This window comes from Nannobrachium achirus (genome assembly GCF_963921795.1).
Source record: "Nannobrachium achirus genome assembly, chromosome: 4".
Taxonomy (NCBI): Eukaryota; Metazoa; Chordata; class Actinopteri; order Myctophiformes; family Myctophidae; genus Nannobrachium; species Nannobrachium achirus.
The window spans coordinates 49,047,502-49,061,845 of record NC_137813.1 but is presented as its reverse complement, the minus strand read 5'-3'; the positions used below and the strand labels follow the sequence as shown (position 1 = coordinate 49,061,845).

The 14,344-nt window shown below is 41.9% G+C and overlaps 1 protein-coding gene across 1 annotated transcript in view; it reads right to left on the bottom strand.

Moving 5' to 3' along the window:
• bahcc1a (BAH domain and coiled-coil containing 1a) overlaps positions 1 to 8,818 on the bottom strand; it is a gene marked incomplete at both ends in the record, with an annotated part of 170,256 nt that extends 161,438 nt beyond the window's left edge. The window contains 1 exon segment of the mRNA XM_080723352.1: positions 8,644 to 8,818. Coding sequence (XP_080579478.1) covers positions 8,644 to 8,818 — 175 coding nt within the window.
• Positions 8,819 to 14,344: the final 5,526 nt, after the last annotated feature.

Here is a 14,344-nt window from a genome sequence, read left to right as displayed (position 1 = left end):
GTGGCTGTTAAATAATAAAAGCGGGGTCCAGCGGTAATGTCTGGGTCTTTGCGGGTCGGGGTTGGGGGGGGGCACTGGGGGTGGGAGGGTGGAATCGAGGGCTTCAGGATGCCACCTTGCAATCGTCGTTGTCGGGTGGAAACCTACTATGTCCAAGGCCGTTCGTATTGTATTTACCATTTTAAAAATGAACTAAACTAGTGAAAACAGCCGATCTACAAGCACACAACGCCTCGCACTGCGAGGCGTTGTGTACTTGTAGATCTGCTGTTTTCACTACTTTTGTGCAACGGCCTTGTATGATGAAGCAGGGCTTTGCTTTGTGAAACGATTTACACATTTGAAACTTGGAGATACGAGGTTTCTGCCCGACAGTGACGCAATGGCAATCGCGAAGTCCATTTTCTTATACAGCCCGGCGGTTAAGAACAGCAATTGCTCAAACAACGCAACGCAAGCAGCACACAAGTCCAAGACGAGGCCTCCCGTCGCACAAACAACCTTCACCCACTTTACTGAGGAGGGTTTTTTCTTTCTTTTTTTTTAAAGACCTGCTCGGAAGGAACCAGCCGTTCCTAACTCCAACCAATAAAAAATAATGTTAAAAAACTATGTTTGTTTTTTTATTCTTCTTCGCAAGAACACCGGGCCCCAGGGATATTCCAAGCGATGAGCCCATACAATAAAAGTCATAGTAAAGTTATTTATTCCCTGTTGAAAAAAAACTCAGGGGAGAAAGGCAGGCAGACAGCGCTGCTAACCTTTGAAGGGGAAGCTGCTCGGATATCCAGCTAGGACATAAAAACCAGGGGAATGACAGGGACATCCTACCAGAAAACAATAAAGGGGGACGGAGGGGGGAATTGTTTTTTATCTTTTAACAGCAGCCGTAAAACACACACAAAGCTTGGGGGTCCGGCAACAATGGCCCGGGGCAGGGGAGGGCGGCTAAAAATTGAAGTGGCAGGAAAGACCACCACATCCCAGACACAAGGGTCTTCCTGCTGGAAAAAGACAGAGAGGGAGAGAGAGAGAGAGAGAGAGAGAGAGAGAGAGAGAGAGAGAGAGTAGGGATGGGACGATATGAAAATTATTTTGACAAAAGAAATCGCGATTTGCGGCGTTATCTCGATAATCAAAATCCATTATCCTGGGGCGGAATGTTTGAGAGCTTGTAGATCGGCTATTTTTTGGCAAAGACATTTGATAGAGAGTGAAAAAAAAGACTGTATCAAGTACGTACAATATATTGTACCTTTTACCAATTAAAGAGGGTTTAAGTGGTACCGGATATGCAGCTCGGCAAATAAAAGGTGAATTGATCCCGGTGCATGACGGAGGACGATATCATGTTTTTTTTTAATCGCGATAAACGATAATATCGCTTATCGTCCCATCCCTGAGAGAGAGAGAGAGAGAGAGAGAGAGAAATGGAGGTCGGGGAGCGGGGCACAGGACAGCACATGGAAGAGGATAAAGAGAAGACATGTTAAAGGAAAAAGGGGGGACTGCAAGGGAGCAAGGCGGAGGTGACACAAAATATGACCTTTGATTACATGGGGTGTTTAGAGCCGATCTCAGCCATGGACAGACTCGAGGCTCCCCTGCTGTTTTAGCACAGCCACCGGTCCAGGGAATCGGAACAATAATGGCTGAAAGATGAGCCCCCAGCCTCCCCCCGTCCCCTGCACTCCCCCCCCAAACCCGGCCATAAACGCCGGCAGCAAAAGACACCGTGTCTCTTGGTTTGACGCCATCGTAACGTCTGAATCCCGACTTGTCACCCGCCCAGAATGAGAAGACCGCCTCCAAACTATTTGTTGGGAGCCAGCCGGAGATACAATTACTATTTTAAAGTCGCCCCGTTAAACCAAGTGGCGGAATTAAACGGCATTACGTGAGTTTACATCGCTGCGTGTCTCGCCGTATCGGATAGGCGTGAGAGACAAACTTGTTCCAACGTCACATTTTCCAGAAGACAGTGCGAGATGCGAGCTATAAATCGACAATCTGACATGCATTACAAATGACGAACGGTTAGTGTTGGGTGGAGATGGACACAGGCAAATGCACACGGACAGAATCTCCGGCAGCTAGGGCTAAGTAACACGGTTCAGTGGGCAAGAGGGGAAAGTAGCCTTTGAGCCTGATGTGTCCACTGCCTGGAGAGCCCTATAAGATTGAAAGCGAAATCGCCAGTCTGTGCAACAACAAAAAAAGAGAGAAAGGAAATTTTCTTCCTCAAACGTGGTGAAATTCTGTAACTCGGCAAAGGGAACAGATCAGCCTTGATGCCGAGGGGATGTTGCAACAGCAGTCACTATTTTCAACACTGGAGAAGAACGTGGGGGGGGGGGGGGGGCAGGGGCGTCACAAGGGGGGGGGGGGGGGGAAGTGGGACTGAGTTACTAGGGCCCAAGGTGGAGGGGCCCTAGTAACTTCAGCTATTGAAAAATAGCAGATATACAAGCTCACAGCGCGGCACCGAGTGCCGCGCTGCGAGCTTGTAGATCTGCTATTTTTTGAAAAGTCGTGAAAATGTGTGCAAATCTTTGAATATGTGTATTTTTTAAGCAAACATTTGTAACTCAAATTGGGGGTCCCTGGAACTAAATATTTTCAGATGGGGGTCCGTGGCCAAATACATATCATCTTGGGGGTCCTTGACATGAAAAAGAAAGAAACATAGGTTTTCTAGCTCCACATTTTCACGATTTTTCAAAAAATAGCAGATCTACAAGCTTGCAGCGCGGCACCGTGAGCTTGTATATCTGCTATTTTTCAATAGTTAACATTCATGGGGGGGGGCCCGCAGTGAATCCTTGTACCCAGGGCCCAGAATTTGGTGTGACGCCCCTGTGGGGGGGAGGCTTCACAATAAATACACTGACAAGTCTGAGGAGCCCTTTCAGGGAGCGCACATCAGAAAACCTGCTTCTGAATGCATTTTTACATCAACCCTGAAATATTCATGCTCTTTGTAAAGTATTCATGTGAACCAGTGTGCAAGTTAGTCCCCGGGGGAAAGGTGCAGTGAAACTGAAGGATTCAACACACTCAGCACAGACAACATGCTCGGTCGTGCTAATGTTGCTACTAGCACACAGGACAGTTTGAAGGGACACTAATGACCTGCCCTGTCAATACTAAAGCCTGAGTTATGCCTGGGTGCGTGCGGGGGCGTTGCACGCCAAGAGCGAAAACAGCCGATCAATATGCTCACGACGTGTAGCACTTGCGATGCGCCGTGAGCTTGTAGATCGGCTGTTTTCTGTGTGCGATGCTAGGTGCATAACTAAGCATAAATGAAGCTTTACGACAGTTGGAAAACCAGTTTGGCGCGCATGACAACAACGAGAAGCGTTTGACCATTCCGACTGCGTGGTATTTTTGGGCTATGGTGTGGTTTAGGCTTGCAGGCAAGCCGACTTGCAAAACGTGTCATTTTATTCATTACCTGTGACATATTATTTAAAAAAAGAAAGAAAAAGACATCCACAAAAGAGATGTTTTGTTTTGAAAAAGAAGAAAGGGGAACAAGTTAAAAAAATAAAATAATAATAATAATAATAAATAAAATGTTAAACATTTGTTAAATCTACATAGGAATATATATATTTTTAAATATATAATCACCAATTTGTCTTTCATTTTAAGTTGCAGTTTATATACATCATCACTCCAAAAGTAGAATGACATTTATTGCAGTTATTGTGAATTATGCCTCTATTCTCATTCGTCTATTTGCATTATGGCGGACGTGACATTTTCAAATATTGTTATAGCAATGAATCATCTGTCGTGCATTAAAGGAATACAATAACACAGGTCAGAAACAAGACGGATGGATTCTCTTTTCAGCGTCCTTTTTGTCTTATTTTTTATGAGAAACTTTCAAATCATCCATTAATGAAAGGTTAATGTGAATTATGTTAGGTCGTTGAAATCTAAAAGATTAACTCCATTTAATTTCCAAGATTACAGAGCCTACGCAGTGAAATCCATTACAACGTATTCATTTGTAACTCGCAGGGTTCAATGAACTCTGAGGATTTTCCTGTGTACATTCTCCAGAAAACTCTTACGGTATCTCCGTATTTACTCAAAAAATAGCAGATCTACAAGCTCGCAGCGCGGCACTCGGTGCCGCGCTGTGAGCTTGTATATCTGGTATTTTTCAATAGTTAAAGCATAACATAATGGTTAAAGTGTTTAAATCTAAAGCGACAAATATGCGTTCCCGTCTTTTTATGTTTTTTTTTTCTTCTCCATAAATGAATGCCCTGACGAGAATGGATCAGACAAGATTGTCACGCAAAAGTAGTGAGAATAGCAGATCTACAAGATCACAATTCCTCACAGTGAGAGGCGTTGTGTGTTTAAAAAAGAAATGTTGAATGATTTTGAATTACGAAAAGGTTTTGTAGAATTGGACTCAAGTCTTGACCCATTAAAACTGGGAGAGCATCTCATTTTAGATTTTAGCGCTGGCTATTCAAAAATAGCAGATGTACAAGCTCATACATCACCCATCCACTAACCTGGAACGCATTATTACTTTAACCACTATTTTATGCTTTAACTATTAAAAGATAGTAGATAATACAAGCTCACCGCGCTGCGAGCTTGTAGATCTGAGATGTGTGCAAGTCTTCTAAATCATTCTAAGATTTTTGAAAAACGCCATGTTTCTACGTCAGTGGTGCTCAAACGTTTTCATGTCAAGGACCCCCACAATGATATGCATTTGGCCCCCGGACCCCCATCTCAAAATATTTAGTTCCAGGGACACCCAGAAGCAAAATTGGAGTTAAAAAATACGTATATTCAAAGATTTGCACACATTCATTTTTACGACTTTTCAAAAATAGCAGATATACAAGCTCGCAGCGCGGCACTCGGTGCCGCGCTGTGAGCTTGTAGATCTGCTCTTTTTCAATAGCTAAAGTATAAAGTGATTCCAGAGCTTTGGACATACGAGGTTCTCAGCAGACATACAGTGACACTGTGCTCCCAGTCATACCCATGTGTTATAGTGAAGAGGGGGGGGGGACAATAAGCCACCTGTGCTGTTCCATGAGCACTGATGATATTTGTGGGGGCAGTGGTAGGGGTGGGCGATATGGAAAAATACAATATCACGATATTTTCCCAAGCTGAATCACGATACACGATTTTATCACAATTCTTTTTCACGTTGGTTTTTATGGTTATTTTTCAAGTTACTTGACAGTATACAAATGAAACCAAATGGACCCTTTCATTTGTATACTGTCAGAGTTAAGTGGAGACCTTGATATTTTAAAGTTTGAGAACTACTGATTTAGACCAAAATGCAGGTTTAATTGAATCCTACAATGAATCTCTGTATTAAGGATTTTTACAAGGCTCCCTCAATTGTATCACGATACATACGATACCTCTGAAAAGGCATATCGTGGAGAATCGTATCGTCTCAACGATAATTATCACCATATATCGCCCACCCCTAGGCAGTGGTGTAAAGTAACTTAGTACATTTACTTTTATTGTACTTCAGTACAATGTTTGAGGTACTTTTACTTTACTGGAGTATTTCCCAATTTTCAGTACTTTTACTTCTACTCCACTATTAATACATCTCAGAGACAAAATATTGGACTTTTAGGATACTCCACTACATACAACTTTAGTTACAAGTTACTTTGCTGATATAAATTGTTATATTACAAGACATTAACCACTTCAGCCCTATTTTATACATGATCTATGACCTATGATCTACAAGCTCACAATGGGTCACAATGCGTTGTGAGCTTGTATATCTGCTATTTTCAAACATTTTGTCCTTTTACTTTTGGTGCTTTAAGTATACATTTTGATGCCAATACTATTATTCTTTTACACGAGTACATTCAGAATACCAGACTTCTACTTGCAACAGAGCATATCTGCATTTGCAGTATTGCAGTATTGATACTTTTACTAGAGTGACAAATGTGAGTCGTTTTTGCCACCACTGGTGACGTGCATAATAATGGTGCAACAAAAGACATGCCACATCCACTTAGAAAAGCACCTGTGTGTACCCTGTAGCCTATAGCGTTAGCCCTAATGCTCTCAATGAATGGAAAAATAGTGATATGGACAAAATAAAAGATGGTTGACCGAATATACCTCAATATCGATGTTGTGATGATATGTATTATCACAATACAAATGTTTACATTATGTTTCCAAATATAAAATACTAATGAGCAGATCTACCTCACAACAACACACCATGATGCAATGTGTTGTGAGCTTACAGATCGCCCTTTTCATTGTGTGTGATTAAAACTATACGACTAGAACACTTATGACATATCACAATATTACAATATGCCAATATGCAAAATCCCACACGATATTTAACTCATATGGCAATAGCAATATTGCCTAGTCCTACATCAAAACTAATAGAGTGTGTGTGTGTGTGTGTGTGTGTGTGTGTGTGTGTGTGTGTGTGTGTGTGTGTGTGTGTGTGTATACGCATGCGGGTGTGTGCTGCCAAAACACGGTGTGATGTGAATAGTGAACAGCCCTCATGAATAAACCTGAATGACTAATTATCATTATTGGCATAATTCTGCAATATGTGCAGGTTTGAAGATTAAAATGGATTCTGAATCACTCTACTGTTAATTCAGAAATGCCTCAAATGCATCTCATACGATATCTGCATATCACCTGCAGAATAGCAAACTGAATTTTTCAAGAATAACAAAAATCAATGGCTGGACTCAGAGGAAAAGAGGCGATTTGTCAAAAATCATATACAGTATTTTTTCTTTTTCCAGTAGGAAATGAGCCCAGGAAAAAAGAAATCCACGCAAACATCCAATTCAAATGTATTATCGACTAAACACAAGAAAAAAATATATAATGTTATTTTGAAGTGCTAAGTACGCGATTGCCTTTGAAGACAGGAGAACAAATGTCCCTGCATCTCAGCTGGTGTGTGGGAGGGAAGAACAACGTTGCCGTTAGAAATAAATTAGCGACAAATATACTAATAAATTCAGTCCAGCTAAAAATGATTGGTTTCAGTGTCTTACATGTAAAGCAATAGAGGAGGACTCTGATGGGTACATTTCTCAGATTTTGAGGAGAGATTATTTACAGAGAGAGCACAGATATTTGATACAAGCAATATGTCATTTAATGTGACCTGTCTCCATTCAGCCCATCTGCTCCCCCAATCCACGTCCATGAATGATCATTCTGTTCAGCAGTAGGCGATCCTTAAAGCTGCGAATTTGACTGTCCAATGTGACCATGGGACATGAATGTGTGCATTCACGTTTGTGAACGTGAACGTTTGCATGTGGTATACACACAAAATACACAAATCACAAGCTTAACCACTTTCAACCCAGTGTCCCTATTTTGGGCATGTCATTAGGGGGACATAAAAAAATAAATACAAAAATAGAAACCATTTTCAAAAATAGCCAATCTACAAGCTCACAACATGTTGTGATGTGTAGATATCGTCGTTGTCGGGTGGAAACCTTGTATGTCCAAAACCTTTTGTTTTGTATTTATCATTTTTTAAATGATTTAAACTAGTGAAAACAGCCGATCTACAAGCACACAACGCCTCGCACTGCGAGGCGTTGTGTGCTTGTAGATCTGCTGTTTTCACTACTTTTGTGTGATGGCCTTGTATGATGAAGCAGTGCTTTACTTTGCGAAAAAAAATTACAAATTTGAAACTTGGAGATACAAGGTTTCTGCCCGACAGTGACATCATGTAGTTATTTTTGGAAGATTTTTGAATGGCTCAAATGGTTAAACCTGATGCATGATGATGTCCTGTGAATCCATTTATGTACCCAGACACTCAAATCCCCCAAACTGAAGGAGGATGTTCATGTACTACCTAATGCAACATCTCCTCCATAGCTTATTCATTCAGCCCATGCACCTTCAGGTGTACAGAAACCAGGGGATGGCCTTCATGTTTCTGACCAAGCAATAACCAGCAAGCAGCCACCAAATATGAGACATAATATCCCTGATCCCTCTATACATTCAAAACCAGAGCCAATGGGCAACATGTGGGGATGTGCATTGTATTATGCTTACCAGATGTAAAAATAGGAGAACAATTAAATGAAACTATAAAGTATGTAAGCATATAGGTGTTCAGAAGTTTCACGTCATCAAATATGGCTGTTTGCTTAATTAAGAGGTTGTCAGCCTTGAGAGGAAGGTTATGGATATTGATTCTGTTCGGTGCAGTTCAAAACGTGTAATCTTGATCAAGCCCATAATCAATTCCTCCTGATTTGTAGTTTGACCTGGCGCTTTAATTGTCCGACTCTGCCCCGACCACTAAATATGCAGCCACTTTCTTAAAATCTAAGTCAGCGTCTAATCTGCAGATTTTGTGAAATAATCAGCTTTGCAGCGACTGCGAAACATAGCCTACTGTAGTGTATAGCGCCTCAGCCTATTATTCTACGTGCACTGACTGTCTGTCTGTGAGACAGGCTATACGTGGGATCGATGTGAAACGATTCAAACGAACATGTTCAAAAAAATAAATCCGTATGTCGGACAAAAATGCATTTCGGCGGGCAATATTTAAAGAACACAATTGACGTATGGTTGTCTAACCTGAGTGGGGAGCCATTGGAATGTGCGAGGGGTAGTATTTCCCCGGCGGGAAGTGGCCGGCGTGCTGCACGGAGCCGTGGCCGGAGGGAGCGATCCGAGAGGCGGCGCGGTGGACCAGCGCGCCCCGCTCCGACAGGAGGTGTGCCGGCGCCGCAGCGAAGTCCCGTCCTTCCATCCCGGCGAACGTCGAATAATCCCAAATCCGGAGGAGGGCAGGTCGGGAGAATCAAATGCAAGCCATAATATAATAATCCTTTCCTGCAGATCATCTATGTGTTGCATCTAGTCGATCGCAGGCTTCTCCTCCAGCCAAAAACGGAGCCCCCGATCATCTTTTCTGTTTGGAAGAAAAATAATTCACATTAGCAAGGCAGGGTATGGGGGGGGGGGGGGAACTAAAAACCGGATGATATCCCCTAAAGATTACAGTCATTAGGCTGATAATACCTATTACTAATGTAAAAAAAAAAGAACAAATCCGAGTTTTTTTCACTGCAATCACACCACGTACGGGCGGTTTTACCTTTTAGTAGCCGCAGAACGTATGCGATCGACTGAAGCTATACAACATGCAGGAATCGGCCAGTAAAGGGGCTTCAAAACCCCAGCAAGATTTCAACCCTATTGATCAGCCTAGGATACACAAGGCCTACACATCTCACAGAGCACAGCATATAGCACGCTCTAGATAGACGCTTCTGGTAACACACAGCCTCGTATAGGCTATATCTTTAATGCATCGCCGTTACATTTGATCAAAAAAAATAATCAATAGCCTTACTATGTCTCCTCTTGCCAGTCTTGTCTAAACCCAATTAATTACCGCCAGAGCCTCATGACAGAATCAAAGAATCTTGGTCAATAGTTGCTGTTTAATTTATTTTCTATTAAGTGAAAAGACAATCTTACATGTGTCCTTAATTGATCACACAATAAATGGTCTATTTGCACTAAACACAAATATGTAAATGTGTGGCAGCTTATCACACCTCAAGGTTAACACTGCCTTCTCTTGCTCCTCTCCTATTGTCTCGGATTGTTCCGGGCGTTTTATTGAAGGTGCCTATCACCTCTGTTCTGTTCCTTGGCGATATAGTCTAACAATACATTTTATTCTTTTGACGACTGCGCCGCAGTCATATCTGGTTTCGGACACTGTGGTGGTGTGTGTGTTATAACCTAGACGTGCATGCATGCGTGGTGCTTTAGCTCGTCTTCAAAATGTATAAAACTGACATTTGGCAAATCGCATTCAGCAACGTGCATCAACTAATTCGAAGGCAACACAAGCAAAGCCACTGGCAGCGACATTAACATCCATTTCACCTGAACTCATCAAGCGAGAAGAAGGGCCTAATCTTCAAAATGCCATTAGAATGCCTCCCCATAACTGAGATGCATCAGCTCAGGAGCAAAATGGGCCTCCACTGTCTCTGTCTCTCACTCTCTCTCTCTTTCTCTGGTGTGTGTTGAATAACTGCACTCTCACTGTCTTCAATCTGTCTTGTCCCATTTCATGTCAGGTAATCAAATAGAGTAATCCCAAAATATGTTAAAGACTACATTCGTGTAGCAATGCTACACGTACACAATGCCATTTTCAGAGAAAATAAGTATAGTTGCGTTATATAAATCGCGTTATTTGCCTTTTTGATGTATGCCTTTGTCTTTTAAAAAAAGAAATAAAAGAATAGTAGCCTAGCCTACATGCAAACCACAAACGTGACAGTCCTGTTTGGCAGTGCATGGGCATATAGGAATCCATCTGATCAAACAGGAATTAAACAAGGAGTCTAAACAAAAAATACACAAGCACCTCGATTTAGTAACACGTTGTGTCCATAACATAACTGGCATCCAGTATTTCTAATGTCAGAACGTGTTTTTTTTTACTGCAGCATGTGATAGCTGAAGCTTTAAACTAGAATCCAAGGTGAATGGCCGACCGTCACGAAGACTGCCTTTGTCTCCCCACATAGAGACTGCTTGCAGTCAGCCATTACCGTCCATCGCCATACTGATGCATTCTATTCCCCCAGCCCCACACTGTGTGCGCGTCCACTGCACTCTCTCTCTCTCTCTCTCTCTCACGGCGACGGAATAAAACCTCCCCAAAAAGAAAGGCATCCGCATGCAGAAGCTGCTGTGCGAAAGCTTCCACAAATGTGTATTCGCACGAATATATTTAGCAGGAGGAGACCTAGAAGCAAATTATGTCCGAGGCGAGCCCCCTTTCTCTTCATGTCAAAACGCGATTTTTCCCAAACCACCACCATGCAAACTGCTGCATATAAATATATATTTTTTGGTAAATGTTTAAATGATCGTCGTCTGTGATTCAATCGCATAAACACGGGTAGTTCTACCTATTTCGCCTACAGAAACCGATCGGATGCAGAAACTCGGATGATAAATCAAATGATCTTTTATAGGTCGGAGCTGGCTGCGGGGAGAGGCACCCCTCCACGACGAGGCTGGCCGGCTGGAACACACCACGGCGGGGGTTGAATGGTAAACATGCGGCCCCTTCCTCCATGCAAATGATCCGTACGAGTTTATGACGGCTGGCCACAGATTACGCCTAGAATACTTCTGTATGTATATATTTTTTTTAATAAATCAACAATTCATCAATTTCACAAATAAAGGCCCTATGAAATGGGGAGAAAGGCCAATTTGCTTATGAGAAGTGGATACTAATTGTAAATCCACGCTACAAATTATGAATGCTCTTTAAAAAATAGACAATTGCAGCTAAATAATTGTCGATTGAAAATAACTAGGCTACATATCCCCCAATTATAATATAAAATAAACGTTTTCACTATAATGAATGGGATGTTAAAATACTGCAATCCGTAATAGCCTACTAATAATAGCCTGCTATTACTGTTGTTATTATCACTAGTATAACAATATTTATTATTATTATTTTAGGCCTACTAATATAATGACAATAATAATATTTTTAGTCAGCCCATTGCTAAATTAATTATGTCATTTATATATATCATTTATAAACCCTGCATTTGCATGCAAATGCATTTATGCAATGCTTATTGTTTTAAGAATTTGTCAGCTATCAATCCCAGCGCCTAATATTATATATAAAAAACGAGACAGGCCTTCAGGATGTTTTATTCAAAAAAAGTAAAATAAAAATAATGAAGTATATAAAAGCACTACTTACTGGTATGTTAAATCCTTGCATAACAAATAAATTATAAAATCACAAAAAAGCAAAGGGAAGGTGCAGACCAAGTGCGACGCCCATTTAAAAAAAGAGAAAAAAAAAAAAGAAAAAAAAACGTGGATACAACAGTTTTAAAATCCTACAATTTTTTCCATTTGAAGCTTGTGTGTCTACTATAAGAAGCAGTAGGATTCGGGCTTGGTAACACTGTGGTTGAATGGAGAGGCTCGGATCTCTCCGAGCGAGCGATTCTCTCTCTCTCTTTCTCTCTCTCTCCCAGTGCACTCACTGGCGTGCCTCGCATCCCAGGCAGCGTAAACACACGAGCCCATTGGACGGATACCTGCATGCAGCGGCGTCAGTTCAGAAAAAAGCTAAGGTATGGAAACATGACTGGTGTCTTGCACGCGCGCGAAGTTGCCATACCTTAGCAACAGGCACGAGGAAAAAGTACATTTTATTATTTCCCCTCTGTGGCCAAGGTATGGCAGCTCGCCATAGCTTGCCATACCCCAATTGACGCCTCTGGCCTGCATGCTAATGCACTCGTGCCGCCCGCCCGGGGACACCGGAGGCGCCCATTGGCCGGCGTCGCGGGCCAATGGCGCGACGGCTGGCGATGCTAAACAAAGTGAGCGGCGCCAGATTTAAAGCTCTCAGTAGAATGGGAATGGGGGGCAGGGGCGTCAATTGGGTATGGCAGGGGTATGCAGTTTCCCCCCTGGGTCCAGGGGGGAAGGTAAAAGTTAGTTCTAAATGTAAGACCATGAATGTGTCTTTGTCTATCTGTACTGGTTATTATGTTGGTAAATTACAGTAAAATAACTACAAATGCAAAAGTAACAAAATGGTATTATAATTATATTATAGGTATATATAATTATATAATATATGTACTTCTTAAAATAAATACATCATGCCTGTTGCTAAGGTATGGCAACACCAGTCATGTTGCCATACCTTAGCTTTTTCTGAACTGACGCCACTGATGGGGGGGGGGGGGGGGTTTAATTTAATATGATCTCAATTGTACCAGGCAGCCCCTCATTTATACAGCTACGTCTATCAGTCACTGGCCTATGTATATTAGAAACATTTATTGAGGGGTGGTGGGGGTAATTAATGGTGAATGCAAAACGTTTTACTAATTTAACATAAAAAAGGGTAAGTTACGAATGTATAGAATATGTGGCAATGATTTATTTAGTTATTTATGTATTTTATTTATTTATGCTTTGATATAGCCTATATGTAGCCTATGTAGGCCCAATGCATGTAGCCTGTGTGTGTGTAGCCAGTGTGTGTGTGTGTGTGTGTGTGTGTGTGTGTGTGTGTGTGTGTGCGTGTGCGCGTGTGTGCGTGTGTGTATGTGTGTGTGTGTGTGTGTGTGTGTGTGTGTGCGTGTGCGTGCGTGTGTGTGTAAATAAACTAACCCCCCCGACCCCCCCCCCCACACACACACACAAGTTGTGTACACTAAAATATTACTATTTTATTATTATTAATACATATATTATTATTATTGTTAATAAATGTATTATTACTATTGTTATTGTTGTTGTAAATTGCTGTTGTTTTCTGTCTGCTCTTTTCTCCGAGGCAAAGACAATAGTTGTAGCCTCATAATCTTCTGGAGAGTTATTACCATGGACGTTGTGTTATTACATTATGCTAAATGTTTATAAATGTATTCCACCCGGACGGGGGTTGTGATTGGCTGGCACTTTGCCAGAGTATTGTCACTCACCGAGTGTAAACAAGACTCTGATTGGCTGTTGGCCAGTCCGCATTGGGCTGTCTGGAAAAAAAAAAAAAAAAAAGAAAAAAAAAGGCAATAACTGGCCCTGCGGTTTCAAGGCGTCCCAGGGTTAGATGATGAAAGGAGATAAGAAGAGACGGTTTCAAGGCTCTCCCAAAAGGCGGACCCCGCTGGCCCCGGAGCCATATGAGTCAAGCATGAATCAAAGGCAACGCTAGCAGAGAGAGGGGGAAATTATACCTTAGATATTTAAAAACTCGAGGTTAGTTTTCGGATAAACGCGTGGAGCAACAATGTGTCCAGTCGTTTTAGAAGTCGTGAAAACACAGTTGAAAAGGAGGCACGGATACAAGTAGGTGTTTTTTTAGGCTAACGGGAGGCTAAAAGGAGAGAGAGAGAGAGAAAGGGGATCAGCTTCGCCGGAGTCGCTCTCACGGTCTCTGCATGGAGTATTTTCACCATTTTAAAGTGTGGCTGGCTGCATGAGGTTTGTCGAAGTAGACACGCTAGTGGGAAAAGAACACTGCTGTAATTTGTTTTAAATGAGATTCTATACATATGTGAAACAGACTGGATGATAGCCAGCCAATGCATGATGTGTGTAATTGTTTTTTTTGTTGTTGTTTTTTTCGCTGGGTTTTGTCGCTGAATTCATGGGTCCAGAATCATGTTGTCTGCACACTGGACTAATGTGAAAGACAAGTCGACGAGAGAGAGAGAGAGAGGGAGTGAATGGAGGGACCATGACA